We start from the raw sequence: 15,965 nt of genomic DNA, 5'->3' as shown, positions 1-15,965 counted from the left end.
AACCAAAGAAAAACCAAACGGTCATTTTTTCATTCATCAAAATATCAACTATCTCCTCAAGGAGTACAATAGGTTGCTTATAAAGGATTACTAAACCCTAGTTCTAATTGGCTAGGAGACCTTAATTGTCTTATTACGAAAATAACCTTGCTTCCAAATTAAAATATTAATAGCCTAATAAACTACTAGGACCTAAAACATAAAAAATACAATTGACTTGCAAACATAAATAATACTAAATAAAAATCTTCTTGCGTCTCCCGCATCAAAGCCCTTTTAGCAGCTGGGATGAAAGAGCCCATCTTGCATGCTCATTCTCATGCTTCTTATTTACTTTGCCAAAGATGTGATCACTTGGGAACTTTGTTGTAAAAAAGAAGCCAGGCGTGGATCTGTGCGGTATGGGAGACCAGTTCGAGCTCCCAAAGCTCTACAGTTTGCTGCTGCCTGCAATCACCACATCAAAATTCACAAACAAATTTTCTTTCAATTTCCCATTTCATCCAGATAAACACAGTTAAGCTAATTTGGCCCTTGGAAAAAGGTCCACTTACCACGTGAGCTGCAAATGGCAACATTTGTTCTGGTGGCATGTCAGCACATATAGCTACAAGGAAATTGAGTAATTACGAATCTCATCAATGTTTCCTCCAACAAAAAAATATGCGAAAGACAGCAGGCATGAAGCTTTGCAAGACAAACTGGCAAGGAATTTTGTAAAGTGATGACTTATTATTAGGTGAATAAACTAATCTAGTAATTGAGATACTATGGCAAAGTTGCTAGAAAATAACAGGCCTACAGTCCTTAAGTGGTGAGATGTCAAGAAAACATCGAATCCTGCTTCTCTTTTTTATTTATTTATTTTTATATTTACCATTGAATAGTGCTGAGGCATCAACTAATAATTTTTATTCAGCCAAACAAGTCAGGACTAGTTATTTTGAGTAAGGTAAAATGTAGTCTGAATTGTCAGCAGAGTTGACGGCTAAAAGTCCAGGAGATGGACACCTTATCCCATGGAACAGAAGTTAACCCACATTGGCATAAAAATTCTTTCTACACTTGTAATCATAATCATCAACTAAGTCTTGCTCTTATCCTGGTGCGACTGTAAACTAAATCAAATTGATGCTGCCTATATGGAGTAGTCCCAGTATAGTTTACTCTAAGCTATGTGGTCTTAAATCTGAAAAGATAGCAGATTTGACATGGCAAATGTGACTTGTTGGATGATATTGAATGTAAAATGATAATAACCTTCAGGACAAATGATCTGGGAAAATCCATCTTGAAAAGCAAGAGAAATTACAGGAAAAATTACAGAGCATGCATACAAACAAATGTATGGATAGAGAGACAGGCTACAGCGAAAAAACATATGGATTGAATGGTTACACATACCATAAATAACAGCTCCAATAAATGCATCCCCAGCACCAGTTGTGTCGATAAGTTCTGATGGCAGTATCTTCTCAGCCGTTCCCAGAAATAACCTCCCACATAGTGTCCCTATCCCTTTTGCTCTCAATCTTGTCACTGACTGGAAAATTGAAAGGAAAAATATGTAACAGTAAAGATGTATCATAAGTATACACATTACCTCCACTATACCCTGCTAGAATTCTATCTGACTAATGCTTCTCTATATTCAATACTATCGGAATTTCTGAAGGTGATTAAATAAGAAATCACATATATAATTATAACCATGCTTTTATTATTATTATTATTATTTTTTACTTCTATTTTCTTGGTGAGTTACACACGCATCCAATGGGTACATTACAAACTTACTACAGGTAGATCCTTCAAGTCCAGATTACAGTATCATTCATAGAACTGTATAGTTCTATGGTCTCAATAGGCTGAAAGTAACAGCTATGGCACTTTGATTGAGTTTGCTGGTGGCATGGTGGACAACAAGAAAGGGCTGGTGAAAGCCCTCAGTCCATATCATTGCTTGCTCAACAACATGAGCAAGCATTTTTTAAATTGAGCAAAGGCTTCCATATACTGGATTAGTTTTTCAAAACCAAAACAAAAATTAATTGGTTAAAGTTCACGCTGCACAACTGTACCTCTCTCTTACAATGAACTACGGCTAAGACATAGAGGTAAACAATAAACAAGGCCTTAATAATAAGAGAAAAATAAAGTTTTGAGGTTCAATAGAAAATATTTTACCGATGAAATACATGTTGGGCTGGTGCTTTCATCCTTTTGCTGCTGCTTTAATGATTCCAATAAGACATCTACGTCAATCTCTTCTGTCCCAGAACTCTCTGCCATAGAAATACTTCAATGAAAAGCATATATAAAGCAAATCAAACAGAAAAGGGTTTGAATTTTTAAGACACAGCATCTGACTCTGCTTGCTTTTCATTCTCCTTGACAAGAAAAATGTGCAATTGCATACTCACCATTTACACTTCTCTCAAGCATCATGCATCCATCTTCACCCAAGGTCACAATCACAAAATTGATGTTTGGCAATCTCAACAGAATGGAAACAAGTGCACTTGGAAGAGATGGTGCCTCTGTCCATGCCTGTCACACAAGCAGCCTCAATGTTGTTCCATATATTTTACCAAGGATACTAGAGCAGTAATTAGTGTGTGTGTGTGTATTATGCCTCTTAAACAAAACAGTTCATCCTTATGGGCCAAAGGATCTGATAATGTCTAAATCTGATATGATGAACAAACATGTTGAATTTGATCAAATGTAACAAAATTATAATAATCACATCAAGATGAAACTTGAACAAAAAATATTTCCCCACAGATGGATAGATTTGATAATACATACACATGGTATTAGAAGTTACAGAAAAGTGCATTAGGTACAATTTAAAAAATAAAACAGATCCATAATTGGGGATGTTTTGTAAATAGAGTGTAAGTATGTATGTGTACATAAAAAAAGAAGGTAAGTATGTGGCAAGAAATCTGTGTTGACTTTAATTGTTATTCGAAAATCTGTGGCCATGAAACTGAGTGGATTTTCAAATTTGAGAAAACAGTAAATGGAACAAAGATGCAATGCTAGTATAACTTAAAATCTGTGCACGCCAATGAATTGGCCGATGAAAAGACTCCCCATTCATAAGTTCCTCCCATCAATGATAATTCTGAAGAATAGTCAACTTGCCTTTGGAAATTTTGCTGAGCATATGAGATAATCAGCTAATTTCAGGAGATCATCCAACCCTTCCCTCTTTCTTTCTGCATCAATTAAAATAGGTATACTTTTGTGCACTGCCTGTACTGGAAAGATCCAATAAATATTGATTACTTCTTTGTTAGTTAATATTATAAACAGTGGGAGTATTTGCATGATGAAAAATTGTATTTCTAATATTTATGCACATCTAATTCTTGAAATGATATGTGAAGAGAAGCACACTGCATTACTTAATGCCAAGAGCTGTCAAAGAGAGAAAAATAAAAAATAACAGCAACAACATAGTAGGAAATGTATTCAGGTTGTATTTGATGCCCGTCTTCTCTGGTTCGACCCTCCCTCTTCCTCTACCCATTAGGTTGAATCCTACATCTCAAAGCTTCAAACCTCCGTCCAATTTGGGCTCTAGTGCTGCTTGGCCTCTCTCAATCATGAGCTTGTCAACCTGATCAATCTTGACCACATCTACAGTCAACCTCATATCCAAGCTTCTTGATGTTGATGACTTGTGGTGCGAATGTGAGCCTCAATGATTGAGCTTTGGGAATTACTAATTATTAAGATTTGAGAAAGAAATGTCTTTTTCTTTTCTCCCTTTTTTGAGTTAAATGCTTCGATTGATATAAGGAATGTGAGAAGTGCAAGTTTGGGTCATGATCGAAGAAAAGTGTTAGTCACATCTACACTCTATCTTAAAAAGATTAGTCACAAAAGAGACCCTTTGTAATTGTTTATATAGCCCCAAGATCGACCTAGAAATTTCTTGATGTAGGACTCAACGTATGCACAAGCAACACTTTCACAATCTAAATCCACACAATCAATTTATCAAAAAGACAAAAAAAAAAAAAACAAAACCACACAATTCATATAATCTAGGATATCACAATCTCCTTCACTTAAATTCTTGAAATTTTGTCAAGGCTTGCATTGCCCTTCATTGCACTCAAGCCACGTGGAATTACTAGGTTGGCTCCAATACCATTTATCATGATCTGAGAAAAGTGTAAGTCACGTCTACACTATACCTTAAAATTTGGTCACAATTGGGGATCCTTATAAATGCTCAATGTCACATACCAGCTCAACACCTTCACAATTCAAATCCACACACAAACCATATAATCCAGGTTATTATATTTGGACTTGATGTTGGTTATGGGGAATATGTGTTAGAATTCAAGGATAGAATGCTATGATATCTTTAATAGGTGATTGTCAGTTTTCCAATGAAATCTAGTGCAAACCGCCACCTCCCTCCTTTTTACTCCACTCCCTCTGCTGCCAGTGTACCCATGGTCTGTTGGTGTTCTTGGAGCTATTGAGTTTTCAGATGAAATCAAAACAAAAGTTTACAACTCAGATAAGGAATTCCAGTTATTACATGTGGTGTTAGTATTTGACTTACAAAATTATTTAAGATTTCAAGATGTCAAATAATGGTCACCCAAGCTAATTTTGCAGTGAATAGAAGGGGTTGTGGGGGGTGGGGGGGGGGTGAATCCCTAGATGAAGACTTAAAAAAATATTGGAGAATGATTCAGTATGCCGGACTTGAAGTAATTTTGAATTTCATACTCAGAATCTTCATTAATTGCAAAATATAGTTAGTAGAAGAGGAAGAAATTAGCAATCAATGTTATCAATAGAGTTTCTAAAGCAGAACACACAGAAATCTATGGATGCCTTTAGCCAAATTGGAGGATAACCAAAAGGACACATTATTAAGAAACATTTAGATCATCAAGGTGAGATAGTAAAAAACAAAAAAAGATTTTATAACTTACAATGTGGAATTGCTTTCTTAGTCATACTAATTCAAACAGCAGAATCAATATTGGCTCAATACTAGAAGTATCAAGGAAACTAGAAGAAATACAAATGAAAATCACCTCTTGTGCAATAACTAAAGCAGTTTCAGGCAATCTTCCATCAAAATAGGCAATTCTTGCACCATCTAATGCAGACAATAAATTTTCTCGAGAAAGGTCATCTGGTACCATGGGAGGATTTCCTGCGGTGTGAATACAAGTACGGGTTTTCCTGAATATATCATTTAAGATTAATTAACTGGAAATTAAAAAAAATCCCAACAGACTCTAAATGTTCACTATTTATATTGATTCAAAGCATAAATTTTTAATCATGATATATGATTTCAGCCAATGAAGAGCAAATCATTGATAAGATAACAAATGTGTTTTGATGTAGTGCTGCCAATGGAAAAATTGTACTGTTTGGCATTCCCAAAGTCTTCACTGTAACAGTGGTGTGTGAAGTGGTCACCTAACTAGAAGAGAAAGAGAGTCATGTTTCATAAACATGATTTACTAAAAGAATCTTCTCATAAACAGTAAATGTACTAACACAATAAGGTCTTTAGCAGGATTCTTCCCCAATGGAGAATGCCTTGAATAGGGTGAAAGTCAGGGAATAGAGAGAAGAGGTAGGGTGGACATCTCTCAAAACAAGTACAACCATAAATTTTTTTTCTTAAATTAATCTCTACAAAGAAACTTGCGCAGATGTTATTGTCAAATCTGTTCACATTACATCAAATTTAAAGCACTTAAAGATGAAAGATAAACACCAAGATCATGTTGTAAACAAGAAATTTTCTTCAGGCCATCCTTGAACCTTAAAAAAAAAGGCATTAAAGATTCCCCCTTCTTCAAATTGTTAACAAAGAAAGGAGGTCAATTGTGCTGTGAGAGAGAGAGAGAGAGAGAGAGAGAGAGAGAGAGAGAGAGAGGAGGGAGTAAAAGAAAAGGCCCTCACGTTTGGTTGTCAACAATGACATAGGTAAATGGTGAATTGCCCTGTTCTGAAACCTGGAAAAAAGGCAAATTGAGCATAACATAAATATGCAAGATCACATAGCAGTTCAACCTTAGTTGTCAAAGCCAAATTCCAACAAAAAAATCCATAGAATTGCAAACAGCTACAGGAGCAACACTTTTGGCAAATACTAGAGTGAAAATGGAAATAAGTTTCCTTAATTCCTTTTTTATTTTATATATATATATATATATATTGTACATGTATATTGTACTTGAATATTGAGTGTACCTATAAGATACAAGCATGAAATTCTGCAATGAAAAAACTGGGATAGATTTGTAAAATTACCAATCAGAGGCTGACAGGTTGAGAATCTACATTTAGAAGAAACTATACAGGTGGAAGCTGAGTTATCAGTATTTGAAAGCATGTGAATGCAACCTACCTCTAATGATTTAAATTTTTTACTTTTTTATTTTTTGATTATTCTTCGTTGTTTCAGCATCAAAATTTGTGTTAGATTGTTATTTAATATTTTGTATCTTCAATCTTAACACAAGTATGGACAATTAGACTTCAAATATGCTAAACTCCACTTTTCCATGCGACATTCATCTGGTTTGGGAAGGGTACATTTAACTCTAAACACATTCAAATCCAATTGAACTCCCTAAATTGTACAGATATTTAAGCATGCAAAGAAGAGAGAGAGAGTGAGCAATGACCAAGAATAGCATTAACCTCCCACAGATTACAATACTGAATGTTTGAATCCTGTATCAATTCCTTTAAATAATTATGACCTTGAAAATGTGACGACTTCTTCATTTCCTGCCTTTTACTATCAATGCAAAAAGAAAAGGAGAATAAAACTAGAAGTGCAAAACTACACAGAGAAGTTAATATAATGGAGTACTGAAGAAAAACAAACATAATATTTAGAAATGTTTTACTGCTGAGAAGAAAATTTTGTCAAGTCAATGTGACCCCATAACAACCAGACAATGCATCTTGTTGTTGCATTAATCCGTTGCCAAAGTCAAATCAACTCACTCCTAGATGTATAAAATTATCTGCCATTAAAGTTTGACTTGAGCCCCTAAGGTTTTCTGTTAAGACACACATATCATATTCATTATTAAAATCAATTTAAGTTCTGTTTGTCTTCTTCCTTGTCCTTGTAGCACTTTCACCATGAACCAGATCTCTTTTGCGTTATGTGGACTTTTAAGTATGCAGATTGCAGCTACTCTAATTTTAATATCTCATGGCAAAAGTATGATTGAGTTTCACTTTAACTAATGATTCTTCAATTATGATTTAGAGAAAAATGTGTCTGACGAACATAACATTTTATCCTGCCCTCAATCACTGCTACATCTAACTTCTCATGAATGAATTCATCCCTTGTTGCTGTTCTTAATTATTATTGCTCTCATATCCATTTTGTAAAAGATAGTTTAATGATTCTATGAACAACATATATTTCAATTTCTTCACCCCTTTGGTCACTACTTAAAATCTAGTGGTGACTAGTTTTTAGTGTTCATTGATTTCTGAACCTCATGCAACTAATTGCATCCTTTTCATTTCCATTTGGGCCCTGCATAAAGGGTTTGTATCATGTAAAGATGCTAAAAGCACTAGAAACCTTAGTTTGGGTCTTGATGGCACAAAAGCATAAAACTACACTACCACACTATCCATAAACAAGTACACAAGTGCAATGAAAAATTTATCACTATAAGTTTGCTTCAAGGATCAACATTTAGTCCATATCTGTTTGCACAAGTGATGGATGTGCTCGCTAAACTGATTCAAGAGGATGTCCCTTGGTGTATACTTTATGCAAATGGTATAGTTTTGGTAGGTGAAATTAGAAGTGAATGTCAAGTTAGAAATTTGGTGAGACACTTTAGAATCTAAAGACTTTCAGTTAAGTAGGACTTACATAGAATATACGTTTAGTAAAAGTAGAAACAAAGTAAGGGGTTGTAAGACTTGATGGTCAGGAGATACTAAGGAGTGTGAACTTTCAATATCTTTGATCAATAATTTATAAGAATGGAGAGACTGAAAAGGATGTGAATCATAAGATAAGAACATGGTGGATAAAGTGGAGAATCGCATTAGGAGTATTGTGTGATTGTAGAATACCTATTAAGTTAAAGGGCAAATATTAGAAGATTGCTATAAAATTAGCTATGCTCTATGGTATTGAATATTGAATTGTTAAAGAAGCAAGATATTTATAAGCGGAAATATAGAGAAAGATTGGATTCAAAATGAGGAAATTCACTTCAAGATAGGGGTGACCCTTATTGATGAAAAGATTAGGGAAAGTCACTTGGGATGGTCAAGCTGTGTTTAGAGAAGAGTAATTAATTAACTAGATAGAAAGAGTGAGTTAATTTAAGTAAGGTGAATGAAAAAAAGGATAAGAGGAAGACCAAAAAATAACATTAATAGTAGTAAAAAAAAAATGACAAGTCAATTAAGGATGCAACATAGAGCACAACTTCAAATAGAATATAATGACCGAAAAGAATATATTTGGCCAACCCTAACTAGTTTGTTGAAAATCTGGTGGTTGACCACAAAATTTTGGGGCTAAGTGAGTTGATTTAAGTAAAGCGAACGAAAAAAAGATAAGAGGAAGACCAAAAAATAACATTAATGGTAGTAAAAAAAATGACAAGTCAATTAAGGATGCAACATAGAGCACAACTTCAGATGGAATATAATGACTGAAAAGAATATATTTGGCCAACCCCAATTAGTTTGTTGAGAATCTGGTGGTTGACCCCAAAATTTTGGGGCTAAGTCTTGATATATATATATATATATATATTTGGTATTAACCATAAGTGTGATTATTCGAATCACAAAGCTTCATAAAAATATTTACAGATAACTTTTTTATGTAAAGAAATCAACATAATGCATCAATACTTAATGCAGAGAAATTTCAGCATTGAAAATCATTAAAACGGAAAAATGATTAAAAAGTAGGTTTATCATCTGAAGCTTACCACAAGAAAAGAAGTATCCACACCATCAGCAACTAACTCATCCAATATATCCCTGCCTTGAGTGTCATCTGCAATCTAGTGGTTATAAAATGACAAACATGTTAAAAAAATTATTATTTTAAATAATCAGTCATAAAATAATTTTGAACTTTCTCAATCTCCCCGCAAGTTTGGAAAATGGACATGTAGAACAAGAGACATGCAAGGGTGATACCTTGGAAATTAGCCTGGGCTTTAAGCCCAAACGAGCAGCACAGGTTAGAGCATTCCCTGCATTTCCACCTCCTTGAACCTAACGAATCAATGCATCCAAACATAATTATAACATCTTTATATTGCAATATTGTTGCCATGGTATCTATCTATCATTTGCTAATACTTGATATTAACTATGCTACTGATACTGATCATAGATGGGCATTCTTTAATTGGATACTCAATCTGGTGTGTCATCAAAATTGATTCCAGTGTTCATTGAACAATATAATAAAATAACATATTCTGCTGCAGTTTATTAAGATCTCTATTTCAACAATATGTCTTACAAACTGATGTCAATTATCATAGAAAGGTAAGTTAGATAAGTATTTATTAGTTGTTGAAGTGATATCAATCATGTTCATTCACACAAGTGAGTTAATCTGGAGTAGTAAATTGAGTTATTTACGAGTGAGCAGAAGTCAATAACAATAGTGGGTAACAAAGCAAGGCACTAATAAAGATAATTTGCAGAAAAAAAAAAAGGAACTGAAAAGGATCTAGGCACAGTTAAAAACATTAATAATTATGTTGAAATATTGATTAAATTATTAAATTTACTATTTTCAAACCGTTCAATCTTTTTAAAAATCGATAATTTATCATAGTAACAAACAAGGTGATCATGAGTTTGAACCTTGTCCCTGCTTAAACCTTCACTTAAAGTTAAAAATGTACTGTGTTGGGTAATTGGGTTCCACTTATTAAGAGAGAGTGTTAAAACGTTGGTTAAATTATTAATTCGCCATTTCCTAACTACTTAAGCTTCTGAGACAATTGATAATCTATCAAATAACATTGAACATTTCATCAGTCATATAACATACTAGAATAAAAAGTAGTAGAAGAAGAAGAGAACCTTCAAGCTGGTGCTTCTGATCTTGTCATCAGGCTTAGGATAGGTTGCTACTGCAGCCAAGAAATCCACGGACGCCCCACCACACCCCACCTGCACCTCTCACATTCACATTAATAAAAAACAATCTCCATTTCATGCGTTCATTATATATACATACAGAGAGAGAGAGAGAGAGAGAGAGAGAGAGCTTACAACAATGCCCTTTTCAGGAGGAGGAGGAAGAGTATCAGACGACATTTTCACCCTCAAATATCTGCAATGATACATACACACAACAGGTGTGTATGTTACATATATAGAGAGAAAAAATGAGAAATATTGCGATAATTCATTCAATAGTCATTGAAAAGAAAGAAAGGAAAAGGTGAAAGAAAAGAGGTGGCAACTGGCAAGCGTTTACATGAGAGTGAAAATAGTAAGAGACAGAAAAGAATACGAGACCTGGTGAAGCTGATGGTGGTGGGCGTTGTTGCTGTGGCTGATGTTGATACAAAGCTCTGAGAGTTCACTAGCTTTATAGCATTATTGGGAAATGTGGAGAGTGAAAAGAATCCCAGCATCTTTGCAAAAGTTGAGAGGCCTAGGCGCGTGTAAATGAAGAGACAAAAAGATTTGAATTTGATTAGGACCCGAAGACAAAAAGCTTGGCTTGGGTAGTTGGGTGTGAAACAGGAGCAACAAGAAGAAGATGAAGTAGTATATGGTCAAGGGTGGCACAACAAATTCGGAGGCATTAGGTGAGATATTTAAATGAGACTTTTTTGTTATCACTTAAATAATATTTAACTAATGTTTAATATCTCTGTCAAAAAAAAAAAAAAACTAATGTTTAACATCATTATTTTATTTTATTTATAACAAAACTATATTCTTTTTATTTTGTAATATGCTTTTTATTTTTTTGGAAAAATGCTAAAGGTATAACAAATTTTACTAAAAAAACACTTAGAAATGATATAGTAATGAATATGATTAGTGACACTTCAAGAAGATAATAAACATATTATAAATTTTACAATATGAGGCTTACAAAGATGTATCACCAATCACACAAAGTATTTCAAAAATGCATTTAATAAGTTGTTGACGTTCACAAATCATATTAATTGTCAAATCAATTTGTAAAGGTCTTTGAAGTAAAACTTATAGTATATATTTCTTTCATTTTCCTATCTAAATTATTTCTTGTGATTAATGACATATATATTTATAGGACTCATGTATTTAAAGTTGTATTATCTCTAGCATTACTTAATTATTTGAGACTTCTTAAAAGTACAAAAAAAAAAAATCTATATCTCCAAAAATATATATTAATTTTTACCCCAAAATTAGGGGCCTTTCTCTAGTAGGGGGCCTAGGCGATGGCCTAAGTGGCCTAGGCCTAGGGCCAGCCCTGTTTATGGTTATATGAAAAATGTATGTATGTATGTGTTTGAGATGAGGAGTCTGATTCCCTGTTCTCCAATACAAGAAGTATACTCTTTACTTCTTTTAACCCCACAACTTGTTTAATCGAAATTTCCTCCCAACTTTAATACCACTTTCACAAAGATTCATTATTTTTTTTTCCTCAGTAATTATGACCCAAAAAAAAAAAACATAAATATAAAAGTAGAGTCAAAAGAAGATTACGGATGATGTTTGTATCTCAAAAAGCATTATCCTTTCCTCTCCCTTACCATGTAAGATTTATACTATTATATATAGGTCTCATATAAGTATAACCAACCTATCACTATCAACCATTTTAGGAACATAATTTTTTTTTGACACAACTTTGACATGGTAGATTGTGAGTAGTTTATTATTTATTTTTACATTGATCTAATATTAAAAATACTAGAATCACGATTTTTCCACAATTGTATAGTGAAAAAATTGTGATTCTAGTATTATTAGCAGAGGAATGAGCCAACAACTAATAGTCTTCTATTAATGAGAAAAGAACTAGCATATATATATATATATATATGTAAGGGCACGATTTACTCCTAAAACCCAAATGAAGGGTCAACGGCTCAAAGAGCCTAAAACAATAAATTTGTTAGAGAGTGGGCTTAAAGATGAACTTTCAATGAGATAAGTGGATAGTAGTCACAATAGGTTATTTATGGTTGGAAAGAATACAACAAACAGTTTAAGCAAGAAAAGCTCTACTCGGTAAAGTCTGAGGATGATTTGTTCTTATATATTTCTCTCAGAGTTCTTGAGTATACAGTGATTTTTACTTAAATTCTCTCATGATCCCTTTGTAATGGGGTTTTTCTCCTTTATATTCTCCTTCCTTCTTTCATCTCAGCCGTCCATATGTAGATCAAATTGCTAGCTTTGATACTTGTCCCATCAGCACTTTCCTGAAATCTTTAGGGGTAGCTGTAAGGTTGAAAATTACTGTTTATGTATCACCTCCACATTTATGAGACCAGGGGATTAGATGTAGAGTATTTAATGTGGTGGTAGCAGCTTTCTTCTTAGATATTTCCCAACTCTCTTTTGTTTTATCCCTATCTGAGGTTTATCCTTACCAGCACAATTGCTTGTTGCCTTGTCCTTGATGAAGGGTCGGACCTTTGACTTCTACTTTGTTTAGCTAAGGAGATACTTCTTCTCAGATAACGCTCCCAACATCTTATGACCATACTTCTTCCATGGCCCAATACCTATATCTGGGCCCTTCATCCCTACAGTAGCAATAAGGACGTTTAAGGTTGGCCTGCCTGTAGAGCATGATTTAAGGAAGTCTTTGACAAGTAAACTTGCCAGAAGCGTACGTCAACTCATGGATCAAATTGATAAATGTAAACAGGTCGAGGAGGACTAACAACAAGGAAAGGGAAAGGTTAAAGTAATTCCCCAAGACTGAAGGGATTTCAGATTAGAGAGGTATAATAATAATAGGCTCTGAAGGGATTTTGCTGGACATACTAGGACTGCTATTGCCCAGGTAGTCAGTATTATATTCAGGGAGCCTGTACACCAAATCCTAGAGAAGATAAAGAATGAGCTATATTTCAAATGGAAAAATAAGATGGAAGGAAACCCCACAAAGCGCAATCAAAGTCTTCATTGCCAGTACCACCAGGATTGAGGACACATTACAGAAGAGTGTAGGACTTTACGTGATCACCTGAAGCAGCTGGTTAAAATTGGGAATTTGAAGCAATTCTTATATCAGCCCAATGGACAGGGGATCTAGGCAGGGTCGACACATTAAAGGGATGCTTATTCAAGATCGCCCTTGGGGACGATTAGTGTTATTCTTGCTGCCTCAGATAGGATTGGTTCCTATCCATCTAGGGTGATGTCTATAACCCGGCCATATGCTGAGGACTTGACCCCTGATTCTAAGAAGGGTAGAATGAAAGTCCGACCAGCTCTAAGCTTTTTTGATGAGGATAAGGTGGGAACTTTACAGCTACATGATGATGCCCTGATGGTTACCCTCAGGATTGAAGGGTATGATGTGAAGAAGGTTTTGGTAGATCAAGGCAGCGGCGCTGAGATCATGTTCCCTGATCTGTACAAAGGGCCTAAGCTGAAACCCGAGGACTTGGCTTGCTATGACTCTCCTCTGGTGGGGTTCGATGGGAAGACAGTCATCTTAAGGGGCTAGATCAGATTACCTGTTCAGGCAGGATTGGAGGTCGTGGAAGTGGACTTTATTGTGGTAGATTCATATTCCCCCTACACGGCTATTGTGGCGAGGCCTTGGCTTCATGCCATGAGGGTTGTTTCCTCCACTTTGCACTTAAAAGTGAAGTATCCTTAAGGGAATTAGGCTGAGGAATTGATTGGAAGCCAGTATATGGCCAGACAATGTTTGGTAGCTGCAATTAGACATCAGTCTGAAGGTGAATCCCTAGCTTTTACAAAAAGGGATTTATAGCAATCAAGGAGAACAGTCCTGTCCTCGGATGTTGTGGTAGAAGGGGCAAAGTGTGAAGAGTTAGAAAAAATCATCATTGATAATGATGATGGGAAGTTTTTCCAAGTTGGAGTTCAGTTGCCTCCTCGGGAGAAGGAAGAACTGGTTGTTTTCCTCAGAAAGAACGTTGATGTGTTCACGTGGAGTGCTTATGAAGCTCTCGGGAAGGATCCAAATTTCATTTGTCATCATCTAAACGTTAATCCATCTATACTGTTAAAGAGGAAGTGATCAAATTTAAGTAGGCGGGAGCAATAAAAGAGGTAATTTACATTGAATGGTTGGCCAACATGGTGGTGGTAAAGAAGAAGAATGAGAAATGACAAGTATGTGTGGACTTCACAGATCTAAACAAAACTTGCCCCAAGGATCCTTTCTCGATACCTCAGATAGACCAGTTGGTGGATGCAATAGTTGGTCATCCTCAAATGAACTTTTTGGATGCCTTCCAAGGGTACCATCAGATACCATTGGCTCTAAATGACCAGGAGAAGACTGCTTTTGTTATACCCACTGGGAATTATCATTACAAAGTGATGCCTTTTGGGCTGAAGAATGCAGGATCCACTTATCAACGGATGATGACTAGGATGTTTGAACCTCAACTTGGCAATAATATTGAAGTCTATATAGATGATATGGTGGTCAAGAGCAAGGTAGAATCTGAGCATGTGAATGACCTCAGAAGTATTTTTGAAGTGTTGAGAAAGCACAAACTATGCCTTAATGCTTCTAAGTGTTTTTTTGGTGTCGGTTCAAGAAAATTTCTAGGTTATATGGTCACTCTTGATCAAATTAAGGCAATCAACAATGCACAACCTCCTTGAAATTCTAAGGAAGTCTAGAAGTTGATAGGAATGACCGCAGTCTTGAACCGATTTATCTCTCGGTCCACAGATCGATGTAGGCCTTTCTTCCAATTGTAGCACAAATGGAAAGGATTTGAGTGGACTAAAGAATGCACTTTGGCCTTTCAGCATTTGAAGGATTATCTTTCTCGGCCACCCATTATGTCTAGGCCTGAGGAGGAATAGGTTCTTTTCGCCTATATTGCCGTGGCTTCTCATGCAGTTAGTCTAGTACTGATAAGGTTGGACAATGGAGTACAATGGCCAGTCTATTATGTGAGCAAGTCGCTACATGAAGTAGAGGTTCGTTATTTGGTACTAGAGAATACTATTTTGGCAGTGGTACATACTATATGGAAACTCCCTCATTATTTCCAAGTTTACACAGTTGTGGTTTTAACCCAACTTCCTCTTCAATCATTGCTCCGAAAGGCTAATTATACAGGGAGAATTGCTAAGTGGGGAACAATTTTGGGGGCCTTTGACATTAAGTATATGCCTTGAACTTCTTTTAAGGGCCAAGTTCTTGCAGATTTGGTAGCAGAATTTACTGAATCTCTAGTAGAAATGGAGGACGAAGAGCACAACTTAGGAGGAAAACCAGTTGAAACAATTTCTCTACAAGGATTTAACTTGGAAATTGTATTTTGATGGTGCAGCTAATCAGAGAGGATTTAGGGTAGGGCTAGTTGTGGTGTCCCCAGACAAGATCACTATTGAGAAATCTTTAAGGTTGGGTTTTTTGGCCACGTACAATGAAGTCGAGTACAAAGCTTTATTAGTAGGGATGGCCATGATTCAGAAAATGGGAGGAAAGACAGTGGAAGTGTTCTTGGACTCAAGGTTGGTGGTAGGCCAAGTAAAGGGAGAGTTGAAAGTTAGAGATTTGAGAATGCAAGGATATTTGAGTCAAACTAGGTGCTTGCAGTCAAGTTTTGAGTTTTTCACTTTGCAACAAATTCCAAGAAGCAGAAATACACATGCTGATTCTCTAGCTACTTTGGCAACCTCTTCTGGACAACACTTACCCCGAATTATACTAGTGGAAGATTTTCACAAGCCCACCAAGGAGA

The 15,965-nt window shown here is 35.4% G+C and overlaps 1 protein-coding gene across 1 annotated transcript; it reads right to left on the bottom strand.

Moving 5' to 3' along the window:
- Window positions 1–10,831, bottom strand: LOC115960672 (ribokinase). Its single transcript, XM_031079631.1, has 13 exons — window positions 10,558–10,831; window positions 10,309–10,369; window positions 10,117–10,206; window positions 9,214–9,291; window positions 9,000–9,074; window positions 5,965–6,017; window positions 5,079–5,229; window positions 3,154–3,264; window positions 2,424–2,550; window positions 2,188–2,285; window positions 1,405–1,543; window positions 555–607; window positions 1–447 (listed from the first exon to the last, which is right to left on the bottom strand). The coding sequence occupies exons 1-13, from the start codon at window positions 10,674–10,676 to the stop codon at window positions 331–333; spliced, it is 1,272 nt and encodes a 423-aa protein (XP_030935491.1). The 5' UTR covers window positions 10,677–10,831; the 3' UTR covers window positions 1–330.
- Between the last annotated feature and the right edge of the window lie 5,134 nt (window positions 10,832–15,965).

The sequence above is a fragment of the Quercus lobata genome, chromosome 9 (assembly GCF_001633185.2).
Source record: "Quercus lobata isolate SW786 chromosome 9, ValleyOak3.0 Primary Assembly, whole genome shotgun sequence".
Lineage (NCBI taxonomy): Eukaryota > Viridiplantae > Streptophyta > Magnoliopsida > Fagales > Fagaceae > Quercus > Quercus lobata.
The sequence above is the reverse complement of the archived record's forward strand: the minus strand, read 5'-3'. Positions and strand labels throughout refer to the sequence as shown.